At 38.4% G+C, this 13,422-nt stretch overlaps 1 protein-coding gene across 7 annotated transcripts in view; it reads left to right on the top strand.

The window, feature by feature from the left end:
- The window catches only part of THRB (thyroid hormone receptor beta), a 589,925-nt gene that overhangs the window by 562,440 nt on the left and 14,063 nt on the right, over positions 1 to 13,422 (top strand). For all 7 annotated transcript variants that reach the window (XM_063922223.1, XM_063922218.1, XM_063922220.1 and 4 more), the window contains 2 exons: positions 8,227 to 8,327; positions 13,261 to 13,408. In XM_063922223.1, coding sequence (XP_063778293.1) covers positions 8,227 to 8,327; positions 13,261 to 13,408 — 249 coding nt within the window. The remainder of the gene's footprint in view (positions 1 to 8,226; positions 8,328 to 13,260; positions 13,409 to 13,422) is intronic.

Below are 13,422 nucleotides of genomic sequence, written 5' to 3'. Positions count from 1 at the left end.
ATAACTCTAGTTACCCTGGAAACATGTTTAAAAGCGAGTACTCGGAAATGGACATGGCCCTGAATTCATACAACCAAACTGAGTATTTCTCTGAGGAAAAAGCAACTTTTTCACAAGGGCAGTCTCCAATGGTTTCACAGAAAAAAGGTAGGGACGGTTTTGTCTTCTTGTTTATTTCTAACGTGGTCTTAATATCTGTGATGTATGTTTACGCATACTATATTGTATCAGTGTCTCTGTATACTTACATAGAGCGTCAGTGCTATATTAATTTTAAAGTTGCAGATTTTTTAACACATTTGTCATTTGAGAGTCTGTCTGTATTCAGCCGAAAGCCGTATTCTAGGTTGCTAGGAGATGTAAATGGTTTTATTTCTCTAGACGATAAAGGCTTTATTTTAACGCAATTTTATATTACTGTTACATGTTTTGCATATCCTGCATTTGTTCCTCAAAACATATTTATGTATCTTCGAGTCCCTTCTTTGTTGTGTATTACTGCTGCATGTGTGTGTGTATGTTTATCTGCTCATCTGTTCACTACCACAGTCAGATATCTACATTTTACCGTACAGAATCATTTAGGATTGACTGGTATGGGCATTTTTGTGAGTGATTAACTGTTGACAGCATCCAGAACACATGCAGATATTAAATAGAATTACAGAGAAAATAGTGAGTAGCTGCTCTGTTTTAATTTCATGTAATTATCTAGTAATTCTGTCCCTGCTACGATTGTACTTTTCTATTGTATAGCTACTAATTTCTGATGTGTAAACCATCTATTACAGTTACTCATCCTTGTGTTTAAACTTTGAATGCATGGCTGTGTCTAATTCCCATCTTTCAGTAATAATGCATTCATTGTCTTTTTCCAGTCATATATATTTTTTGCTTTTATATATTTACATTTTACTGATGTATCTAGTACTGTATGTCAGCTTTTACCAGTCCAGAACTGGAGGGTTAGAATATATTGCAGCTATGGATAGACATAAATATACTATACTATACTATACTATACTATACTATACTATACTATACTATACTATACTATACTATACAGTAATGCATCTTCTGTATATTTAATGTTAAGTACACTGACATTTGAAATGCATTTTTTAATGCACATTAAAGAGCAAGTGATAATATGTATAGCCTGTCTAGAGTATCTGGTCAATGGCGGACACTCTGTTAGTGGAGCATGTGGGGTGCAATGAAAAATCGCCAGCGTTGTTGGTGGTGAGGTGCCAGAGAAACAGTCAGATCGCAGTCACCTTACGCCCATCACCACTAATTAAATACCCCCTCATTTCTTGATATATATTTTATATTTACTCAAACATAAGTATCAATAAAATCCATGGATATGATGTGTGGATGAAAGGTTGGAATTGTTCAAAAGAACATAAGGCAGCGCCGCATAAATTTTACTCGCGTAAAACCGCAAATATGAACTGTATAATTTAGTACAATGATTTTTTGTTTCAAATCCATTTACATGTACTTACAGTAGCTTTCACTAGAAATACATCATAAACATCATTATAATGTTAGTAAAAAAAAAAAAGTCTTCACTCACTTTTGACCAAATCACTTGGGTACATTGCGTGCACTGACTCACAGCTCAATAGTATGTTGTCTATTGTTCCTATTGACATGACAAATTTGTTTAGAACATTTACAATACAGTACTTTTATGTTTTTGTAGAAACATGCTGTATTCAGTAAGGAATACCACCTAACATGAATGGAGTATTTTTCTATCCCAGTCAGTATACTTGTCTGCTTAAGTTATTATTAGTATTATATTATTATTATTATTATTATTATTGTATTTTTTTATTGCTTTTAGTATGTGTGGGAAATAATTCTTAAGTTATATATCCAAAATGATCTAGAACAGGTGTCACAGTTACTTCATAAACATTGTGATATAGGGAAATCAGGTGTCTTAGATTGTAAAAAGAAATCAGAATTCATTAGTACAGACAGTAAAGATTTTATTGTTCAGATACCACCAAGTCACAGCCCACCCAGGACATTTATCCCCAAAGTCTTGTTTTTCAGTGGTGGTAATCATTCATTATTTATTATTAGGTATTATCACATAGGATGCAAAATGAAACCAGACAAAATCAAATAATATTCTAGCTATTTATTTTTCCAATATTGTCATACTTTCAACCTGCAATGTTTTCTCAGGCTAAATATATATTTAGTGTGGAATAAACACTATTGACTTTCCACCAAGAAGCAATTAATCCAGTGGTGAGGACAGAAGGTTGTTCAGAGGACATGCTTATTTGTATTGATCAGCATTGATTTAGATTTAATGAAGACTCTATAGCAACTCATTAAAACACAAGAGAACAGGTGTCCCATTTCAACCTTCCCTCTTGTAGCTGTACTTGTAGTATTATAGAGGGAAATGTAATGACTCACTTGTGCAAATACATTGTGTAGTCTATTAAAATATTTGCAATTAAATCATTAGTTGATCTGCCCGATTAATATTCAGTAGATAGATGTATACCGTTAGCTGAAACATGCAAATGCAGACAATGCAGTATAAACTTAGGGAATAGTGACAATGAGAAGGTACACAAAATAAACCCATAAATAAAATATCAAAGGAAAAGAAAAAAATGACAATAAAAAGATACAAAAATAACATTAAAAAATATCAATAACGAGCACTTTAAATTCTACATACTACCATCTCTTTCCCCAATCATGTTATACAGGATCCCCATACAACATAATGGACAATTCCTATCCTAAGGGGCAACATTTCATGGTTGGTTATTGGAAAATATGCTGCAATTCTAAATAGGCAGCTCACGTGCAGTGCTTCATTGGATAAGAAATAACATTTTCATCTTTAAAAATAATAGCCCCCTAAGTATTAAATAATAAAAAATATGCTATATTATTAAACTGGGTTTACAGAGTATACATACATACAGGGCAATACATGAAACATATACACACACACACACACACACACACACACACACACACACACACACACACACACACACACACAGAACCCCATTTCAATTGCTAACATTAGTAGATGCTGCTACAGTACTGTATCTTACTTTCCTGGTAAAGGTAAATTAACTACTGAATTATCCAATGACTCTAATGGGAAAGTGTAACTTGAAATCAATTGTCATATAAATTCCTATGTCTACCAATCAATGACTTTTAGCTACATCAGCTTTCAGGCATGGAGAGCAGCAGTAATGAGGTGAGGTGAGCCCCTCAGGTGGCAATATGAGGGGAAATGAACGTAACACAGGTTCAGGCTCTCACATTTCCTAGAAAGCTTCAAGACAGTGAGACTCAGGGGGAAATATAATTATGCACAATTTTGTCAGTGACTTCTAACTTGCCTGAAACTTACAGTGTTTTTAACCTTCAAACTGCCAGATGTATTAACCTGCAGTTTGGAGAGTGAAAATCCAAATTGCCACACATCAACGGCAATTGTGCTATTTTGTCATGGATAAAAGTAAGATTAAATAAACTAATAGGCTCTCCCTCTTCAATAATTCGGCTGTCTATGGGGGGTGGATCACCTTATCAATTGTATTTTATGAAGAAGGGCCCAATGCTTTTCAGCTGCTCACCTCTGTCTAGCGAGGACCATACTTTTGTTTGCTTCATCCTCCTCCACTGAACCGACCCTCAAGTTGAATTGCAGGATCCTGCTACTGAAGGGGTGGATTTGACTATTCCATATTTATTGTTAGTTTTCTTCTTATGTTTTTACAGTATATCAGCTATCTCACCTGTCACTTTGCAGTCCATTTGATTTCTCCCTCAGTGTATAACATACTTGCCTACCTGACCCTCTCCATGAGGGAGAAAATGCTCTGTTCCTGGACTTTCCTGGTAATGTATGATTGCCATCACCTGTGGTGAGCTAGTTAATTGATAAGAAAGGTGTTTCACCACAGGTGATGGCAATCATACATTACCAGGAAAGTCCAGGAACAGAGCATTTTCTCCCTCATGGAGAGGGTCCGGTAGGCAAGTATGGTGTATAAGGGTGTGTAAACACGGTGAGATATTTTCTTGAGATTTTGACTATATAGTCAAAATCTCAAGAAAATTTAGTGCAGATCGCAAGGGGAAAGTCACCTTGCGATCCCGATGCGCGGTCCCGGCAGGTCGGCATCGAAAGAAAAGATAGACTGTGCAGGCAAGTCAATCCTTGCTAGATCGGTGTACTATCTAGTTCATCTCACATGTCAATGACATCTCACATAAGCCAAAATCTCACATAAGCCAAAATCGTAAGCACACATAGTCCATATCTCAAGAAAAGTTAGTCGAAATCTGTGCTATCTGGGCTCCAGGGAGTTCAAGGGAAATCGCAAGTAAAAATCGGGCATAGCAAAGATCTCACCGTGTGTACACACCCTAATGGGCCCTACACATATGGCGATGTGCCGCCGAGGTGCCCGACGGCCGATACGGCCGACGGGCGACCCAGCGGCGGGGGGGCAGTGACGGGGGGAGTGAAGTTTCTTCACTCCCCCCGTCACCCGGCTCCATAGACGTGCAGGCAAATATGGACGAGATCGTCCATATTGGCCTGCATGCACAGCCGACTGGGGACCAGCGATGAACGAGCGCGGGGCCGCGCATCGTTCATCGCTGGAGCCTCCACACTGAAAGATATGAACGGTTTATCGTTCATTTATGAACGAGATCGTTCATATCTTTCAAAAAATCGGCATGTGTGTAGGGCCTATAAGGGTCACTGTGTCTGTCACCTATCTACACAAGTCTGAGACACTTTCTACCTGTGCTGCCTCTAATGATACACTGTGCAGAACTGACTCATAACTGACCATCTGATGCTGATATATCTCTAAGAATAACTATAGCTGGCATTTGGGCTTTGTTTCTGGTGTATAATGGAAAAATGTTATTGCTGGCATACTGTGGACATAACTGTTGCTGGTACATTACTGGGAATATCTGCAGCAGTGCTAACATTGGGGGTAATTCTGAGTTGATCGCAGCAGGAATTTTGTTAGCAATTGGGCTAAACCATGTGCACTGCAGGGGAGGCAGATATAACATGTGCAGATAGAGTTAGATTTGGGTGGGTCATTTTGTTTCTGTGCAGGGTAAATACTGGCTGCTTTATTTTTACACTGCAATTTAGATTGCAGATTGAACACACCCCACCCAAATCTAACTCTCTCTGCACATGTTATATCTGCCTCCCCTGCAGTGCACATGGTTTAGCCCAATTGCTAACAAAATTCCTGCTGCAATCAACTCCGAATTACCCCCATTGTGCAGAACTGTTGCTGGTATATTACTAGTAGATCTGCTACAGGTATATAGCTATAGGTATACAGGCTAGTGCTATACATACTTGCATACTTTTGAAAAAAGCATTTCAGCTACATTGTGAAAAGAACCATCTGTGAGCATGGCGTTAAAGTGGGCATACACTGCCTGGCGTGTCATAAAACTGACTTAAATCTAATGTAAATGAACTCCTAAGCAGTTATAGTTTGGGACATATATATATATATATATATATATATATATATATATAGTTCTGAAAACTCCTACACACATGGTTGCAGCTTGAGAAACCCTCTGGATACAATTGTGGGCCCTATGTGGGAGTTCCAGTGCTTATAGCAATTACTGACTCTGTTTCTGGATATACCAATTGATACACTATTGCACTTTTAAAAAAATAGGTATTTTAACCGAGTGTACCGAACTAATCTATATGTTCAGGCGGACATAGTAAAGTCTGACCATGAAGTCAATTTTTAAAGGAACATTACCCCTTTTTTATGCAATGAGTTTAATTATCTAAAGGTTGATCATAATACTCTGTATGCAGAATTACACAGTGTATAGGTGCTCCAACACAAAAAAATATATATTTCTGTTACCCCTGATGAAGTCAAACTGACGAAACGCGTTGGGTTTATCAGTCATTAGTCAGTATTCCAGTTAGGAAAATTACTCCCTTCGCCAAGCGCACACCTTGCTAAGGTGAGGGAGTTTTTACATCTACCTACTGGATGCTTCTGTTGTCAGAGTTGTCAAAATCCATGTATAACCTGTTGTAAAATTTTCACGCCAAAGACTTTTATGAATTCTTTTTTGCATTAAATATTTTAATTCTAATTGACCTTGGGCCATTTGTTTGGGTGATTTTCTGGTGAGGGGTTATCCACTGCAGGAACCCAAGAAATCCAATTATCCATAGTACAAGATACACCTACTTGGAAGGACTTCCGCTATATCTGTACATCCAATAGAGCGCGCTCAGGATTTGTGTTTTCTATCTTATGTTTGTTTGAGATCCGGCAACGGAGGTCTCGCCTGTAGTGCTGCTGGTTCTACGAGCGCAAGATACGGATATTTTTGTATTGATTATATATCTATATATATATATCTCTATATAGAAGCCAAGGAATGTCCGGAACTCCAATACACTGCAAACGACCAATCTGGGTGCCCTTCCAGAAGATGATGTAGAATGTGGTGTAACGGACGGCACTCCAGCATGTAAATGAATCCAACAAAAGCCAGAGATGATAGCCAACGTTTCGGAGCAGTGCTCCTTTATCAAGACTTAAAAGATACTGACAGTAAGGTATTTAAATGTATGTTTTGTCAGTATCTTTTAAGTCTTGATAAAGGACCACTGCTCCGAAACATTGGCTATCATTTCTGGCTTTTGTTGGATTCATTTACATGCTGGAGTGCCGTCCGTTACACCACATTCTTTATATATATATATATATATATATATATATTATTTATTTATTTATTTATTTATTGTCAAGTGGCCATGAGAAACATTATTTGAAAGTGCATGTAGCCTTAGGGATCATAACCAATGCAGGGAAATGATCTCATTTGAATGCCTATACCTTTGTTATTTATTTTTACAAGTATATAACAATTATGTAATGGGGGTAAGGTGCAATCAGGGAGATTGTTACACTCTTCAGGGAGTCACCCCCCCCCCCCCCCCCCCCGCGCCCAGCTTGTGACACCACTGATCCTGTGCACATCAACTGGCATCAGGATTTATTGATTTCAATACGGGAGGGAGAATTGGAGTTTACAGGAAACTGAAGACTCCCCTAAGTGTGCCCCAGAAAGAGACAACTGAAGCTGAGTTGATCAACTTGTCATCTATTGTAATATATGGAACTAACTTTCCCTGTTTTAAATACAAAGAATAGCCTGAATTATTTTGAGCAAATATTGAAGCTTTTAGTATTATTATTATTATAGCATTAAAAAAATTTTTTATAGTACAGAGGATCATTACTACTGCTGAACATACTGGATGTACTATATAACTACAGCTGGGCATATTTCTGTGCATGTTACTACTGCTGTTTATTATATTACCTATTGTATACTTACTTTCTGCTGAAATGTACAATACATTGTGTATTCAGGGTATGTACTCGTACTTATACACTTTATTGTGTATCTGTAATTTTAAATAGTGATCTAGGTATAAGACCAAACTTGATTTTTCTGGCAAAACTGGAGTTATAGCAGCTCACTTTTTTAGAGGACTGTGTATTAATAATTGTGGCGTTGCAGTCATTATTATCAGTCCGTATTGTGAAGGAATTATTCATTTGTAACTAAACTATCCCTGCTGTGTGCTAAAATGATCTCACAGGGATACTGTAGCTTGTCAGTTACGGGAGCTGGTTGGAGGCTAGGGGAATTCCTTCATAGAGATAAAGTGGCGAACACCATCTAAGATGGCATTAACTAAGGGCGCCCAAATCCGAAAAGCTATGCTTTTTGGAGTTTGGTATCTATAAGTGAGTCTGTAGTTCCCACTGAGAATAATGTGGACTGCGGCCTGCTGCGCAAATTTGCCATTTGCAGGAGCTTTCTGTGAAATCTCCTGCATTTGGATATAATACGTAACGGGTAGGCATAACGTTATGCAGAAACTATAGAAAGGACTTGTTAAATATCTCAAATAACTCTCTGTTCAACATTAAATGGATACCACACAAAATATGCACATGAGGTACCGTAGTTGTACAGTATGTCGCTGAGTAACTCACAGTTTAGGCGAAATTATTATAATAAATACTTTCTTCTGAAATGAGTCCTTAATGGCTAAATGTGGTAACTTTTATTGTGTGCACCAACACAGATGACTAATGCACAGCATGTTTATTATAGGGTACATACCCAGCTACTTGGATAAAGATGAACTTTGTGTGGTATGTGGAGACAAAGCTACAGGGTATCATTATAGATGCATCACCTGTGAAGGATGCAAGGTAAGTACTGTGAGGAACACATCTGCGTCTGACCTGCCTGTCTAATAACCACTGCTCATTCCTAACTAAAAGACTTCACCGGAGCCCCTAACCGTCTATAGAATTCCCTACTACCTTAATCAGACTCTCTCCACTTTCTACTGTTTACATGCTCTCTTCAAGCCCATCTCTGACTTCATTAGAAACTACCCTATACTGCATAATGTCACCTGTACTAAGCAACCTGGTACACCTTCACCAATGTCCCACTGTGAGCCTTACTTGTTCTGCTTGTCCCAGCTGTGCCCTTTTCTCATAATTATGTAAACTCTGTCACAGTCATTCACAATTGTATAAAGAGGTCAACTACTTCTTGGGGGAAAAAAATATTATTTATTTAAATCTAAAAACTATAGAAAATAACCATGTATTCCGACAGTTATTAATAAAATATGTGAACCGGAAAATGGGCTATCTTGAATCACCTATTGTAAATGATTTTGTTCACTGCACTCCGTAATAGACTGACTGTAAGGATCAATAGATAGATGTGGTCCAAAGTAGTAAGTTACACATGTCCCTTACCAGCTCTGTAGTAACACATTCAGCTTATCACCTCTGTATTAACTTCTTTCCCTTATAATCTCTATTAAAAAGTTCTCCTCATTTCCTCTGTGAGCAACACGTTTCTCTTATCACCTATGTAAGAACATATTCTCCCCACCACCTCTGTAACACGTTACCCTTATCACCTCTGTAGTAACACATTCCCTGTATCACTGCTTTAATAACACATTCCCCTTATTACCTCTGTAATAACACATTTCCCCCCCTCACTTCTGTAGTAACACATTACTCTGATCACCTTTGTAGTAACACATTCACAATATCATGTCTGTAGCAACATATATACCTCATCACTTCTGTAGAAACACATTTTCCTCCATCACCACTGCAGTAACAGATTCCTCTTATCAACTCTGCAATAACACATTCACCGATCGTTTTGAGCACCCACCATGATCTTGAGTTTACAGAACCCACTTGCCAAATGCTTTGCCTATAACAGCCCCTTCCCGAAAAGCTACAATCTTTCTCCGCCCGCCAGGAATTCAACTCTAAGTAGTGTTAGCTCAAAATCAAATGCATATATAGTTAAAGAGAACAGGACATCTCAGATGCTACTAAAACTATCCAGAAAACAGCATGCCAGATCTAGTATAGTGCGGGCAATCTTGCCAGTTTAGCAGTGAGTACTAATATAGTTGGGGCAATCTTGCCAGTTTAGCAATGAGTACTAATAATTGGTTGATGACCAATTCTCATAAATAATACAAGTCTTTTCCACAATAGAGAATTGATGAGAAGTAACAGATGTTTTGCATATATAGATTAATGTCTTATATATAAATATTTATCTCCAATAGAACAAGTTTATTCAGTAGAGATATGAATTGATAAATTGTAACAGGTTTTCTGCATGCATAAATAAATGCCTTTTGTAGAGAAATACTGTGCAGTTATATCCACTAGCACAAGTAATTCGCACAGCAGAAAGTTATTGAGTATATCTTCTTAATTCTCAAGAACAAAAGCACTATAATGAAATGCCACACAGTTCTTTTCAATATCTACATATCATATCACTGTAGCCAAATACTTAGCAGATCTTTCACAGAGTTCAAGTTAGATTCTTTATAGTGAAATATCATCTGGTAATAGGCTTTCCAATTGATACAAGCACATGAACTTTGCTGAGCAGCTCAGACAATAAATCTAACTATGCATCATGACAAGACAGGACTGATTACAAACCACAACAGTGTTCAGGGAGACTCCCTATAAGGGCTGAAATTTCCAAGCAGTACCAGTCAAAGAAACAGGATTCTAACTCCAGCTGCAGCAATTAGAAGTCAGAACAAATACTAGTACAATGATATCTACTCTGTACAAGTGACTTGTTACCAGGAGATTTATTGGAGCTCACAGAACTAACCTGATCATTATCTACTAAACTGAGTTTATTACAGAGTCTAAAACCAACCTCCTCTGTGGTAACACATTTCTCTCATCACCTCTGCAGTAATACATCCAATTATCATCTATGTAGTAACACATTCCTCTTATCGCCACTGCAGTAACACATTGCCCAATCACCTTTGTAGTAACGAGTTTCCTCAATCACCTCTGTAGTAACACATTGGGGGCAATTCCAAGTTGATCGCAGCAGGAATTCTGTTAGCAATTGGGCAAAACCATGTGCACTGCAGGGGAGGCAGATGTAACATGTGCAGAGAGAGTTAGATTTGGGTGTGGTGTGTTCAATCTGCAATCTAATTTGCAGTGTAAAAATAAAGCAGCCAGTATTTACCCTGCACAGAAATAAAATAACCCACCCAAATCTAACTCTCTCTGCAAATGTTATACCTGCCACACCTGCAGTGCACATGGTTTTGCCCAACTGCTAAAAAATTTCCTGCTGCGATCAACTTGGAATTACCCCCATTGTTCCTATCACTAATATAGTAACACATTTTCTTTATCACCTCTCTAGTAACACATATAATTATCACCTTTGTAGTAACACATTTCCCTTATCAGCTCTGTAGTAACACATACCACCATCATCCCTGTAGTACCACATTTCCCCAATCACCTCTGTAGTAACACGACCAATTATCATCTCTATACAGGGGACCTAGGACACAGGTCTCCCTTTGAGGTCTATTTATCACTATCCGCATCTGATGATGCAGATGACAGGTGATAAACTAGACCAAACTAGCACTGCGATAATTGAGTTAATCGCATGGATGTATCAATTACGCATGCAGGGACAGAGCGGGCAAGCTCTGTCCCTGTGATGCCTCTCCGCAGCATCATCAGGGTATTTTTCGTAATACCCCCGCCGGGTACTCCCCTCCTGTCGCTAATACCCCCATGCCGCAAAAAGCAAACCCCCCCCCCCCCCATTTTATACTTACCCGTCCAGGAGCCAGTGTTCGCTGCTCCAGGAGCTTGTCGGGGGCTGGTTCCTTCTTCTGTGCTGTGAACCCCGGTGCTGTAAAGTGCACTGCCGCTTTGCAGCATCATTTTACCGCACTGGGGCGCAGTATATGCAGCTCCCGACGCCTGGCAGCGCTCACCGGAGCAGAGGACTTCGGATCCTGGGACTGGTAAGTATGATTTTTATTACAGAGCTGATCACTGGAGCCCAGCTCCCACACAGCCAAGGGGCAGAGAAAGCTGGGCAAAGGGTGTATATCGCAGTCCTGCCCCATGAATTCGCCAGCTCAGTTAGCTCAATTATCACAGGGCTCATTGCAGTATTTGTTTACATTTCTCTAGCATCCATAAGGGATAATGGGGAACCTAGTATGATGGGGTATAGATGGGGTCCAAAGGAGCCAGAGCACTTTAAATTTCTTCATCATTCCTGGTTGTTATATGTTAGTGGTGTGCTGGTATGTAAATCTCTCCACTCTTTGTTATCATATTTCCTTCTCTCATATATGTCCTTTCTCCTTTGGGCACTTTTTTTTTTACCCATAACTGCCTGTGGGAGGGCGCATAGAGGGGTGCCAGCACACCCAGTTGAAGAAATTTAAAGTGCACTGGCTCCTTTGGACCCCATCTATACCCCATCGTACTAGATTTCCCAATTTCCCGTATGGACTACGAGAAAAGGATTTACCAGTAGGTAATTATAATTCTATTTTTTTTTAGTAAATTCGGCCACATCGCATTTCCCATTATAAGTATGGGGAATGCAATGTGGCTTACTAAAAAAAAAAGACAATTTAAGGGTTTGGAGCAGTTTTTCATGAAAACTGCTCCAAATGCCTTTTAATACATTCAGGTGATACAGGTTGAGTATCCCATATCCAAATATCCGAAATACGGAATATTCCGAAATACGGACTTTTTTGAGCGAGAGTGAGATAGTGAAACTTTTGTTTTCTGATGGCTCAATGTACACAAACTTTGTTTAATACACACAGTTATTAAAAATATAGTATTAAATGACCTTCAGACTGTGTATATAAGGTGTATATGAAACATAAATGAATTGTGTGAATGTACACACACTTTGTTTAATGCACAAAGTTATAAAAAATATTGGCTAAAATGACCTTCAGGCTGTGTGTATATAGTGCATATAAAACATAAATGCATACTGTGCTTAGATTTAGGTCCCATCACCATGATATCTCATTATGGTATGCAATTATTCCAAAATACGGAAAAATCCGATATCCAAAATACCTCTGGTCCCGAGCATTTTGGATAAGGGATACTCAACCTGTACTAAAATAATGTTAATAAATAGGCCCCTTTATCTGTTTTTCACATGCCGTAGAAAATGCCCTTGCTTGCCACGTCTTATTTTCCAACTCCAGTCCTCAGGGACCCCTAACAGTGCATGTTTTACACATCTCCTAGCTGCGCACATTACTGGATGACATACTTGAAAATAGCCACAGATGATCACTTGTGATCCTGAGGAGATCTGTAACACATTCTCTGTTGTAGCTCTATGAGGAATGGAATTGGGAAACACTGGGCTGGAATGCTTAAGCTGCAGTTTGTTAAAATTGTTGATGATCTGTGGCTATGATGATGGTTTTAGCATTTAGTTCTGTTGCCGCGTTAAATCCATAGGTGAAAGACGCCGATCATCGTGTCTTGGACAATAAGCAAGTTATACAGTAACTCTAGCCCAAAATGTCAGATTGTTTGCTATGGTTTAAGTGCAGATTTATATATTTTTCCAAAGATTAGTAAATAGCCATTGATGTGAAAATCCCCTATGGACGCTTGTTATATAGTATACAGTACCTGTAAATATAATGCGCAGTTGAAAAAAAACAATTCAATTATCAATATAGTTCAATGTTTTGTTTTAGTGTTTACATTTGGAAAGTTTTATAACCATCATGTTTGTCACCTTTAGGGTTTTTTCAGAAGAACTATTCAGAAGAACCTTCACCCCAGCTATTCATGTAAATATGAAGGAAAATGTGTGATAGACAAAGTAACAAGGAACCAGTGCCAAGAATGCCGTTTCAAAAAGTGTATCGCTGTTGGCATGGCAACAGATTGTAAGTAGGTCATA

The sequence above is a fragment of the Pseudophryne corroboree genome, chromosome 5 (assembly GCF_028390025.1).
Source record: "Pseudophryne corroboree isolate aPseCor3 chromosome 5, aPseCor3.hap2, whole genome shotgun sequence".
Lineage (NCBI taxonomy): Eukaryota > Metazoa > Chordata > Amphibia > Anura > Myobatrachidae > Pseudophryne > Pseudophryne corroboree.
The sequence above is the reverse complement of the archived record's forward strand: the minus strand, read 5'-3'. Positions and strand labels throughout refer to the sequence as shown.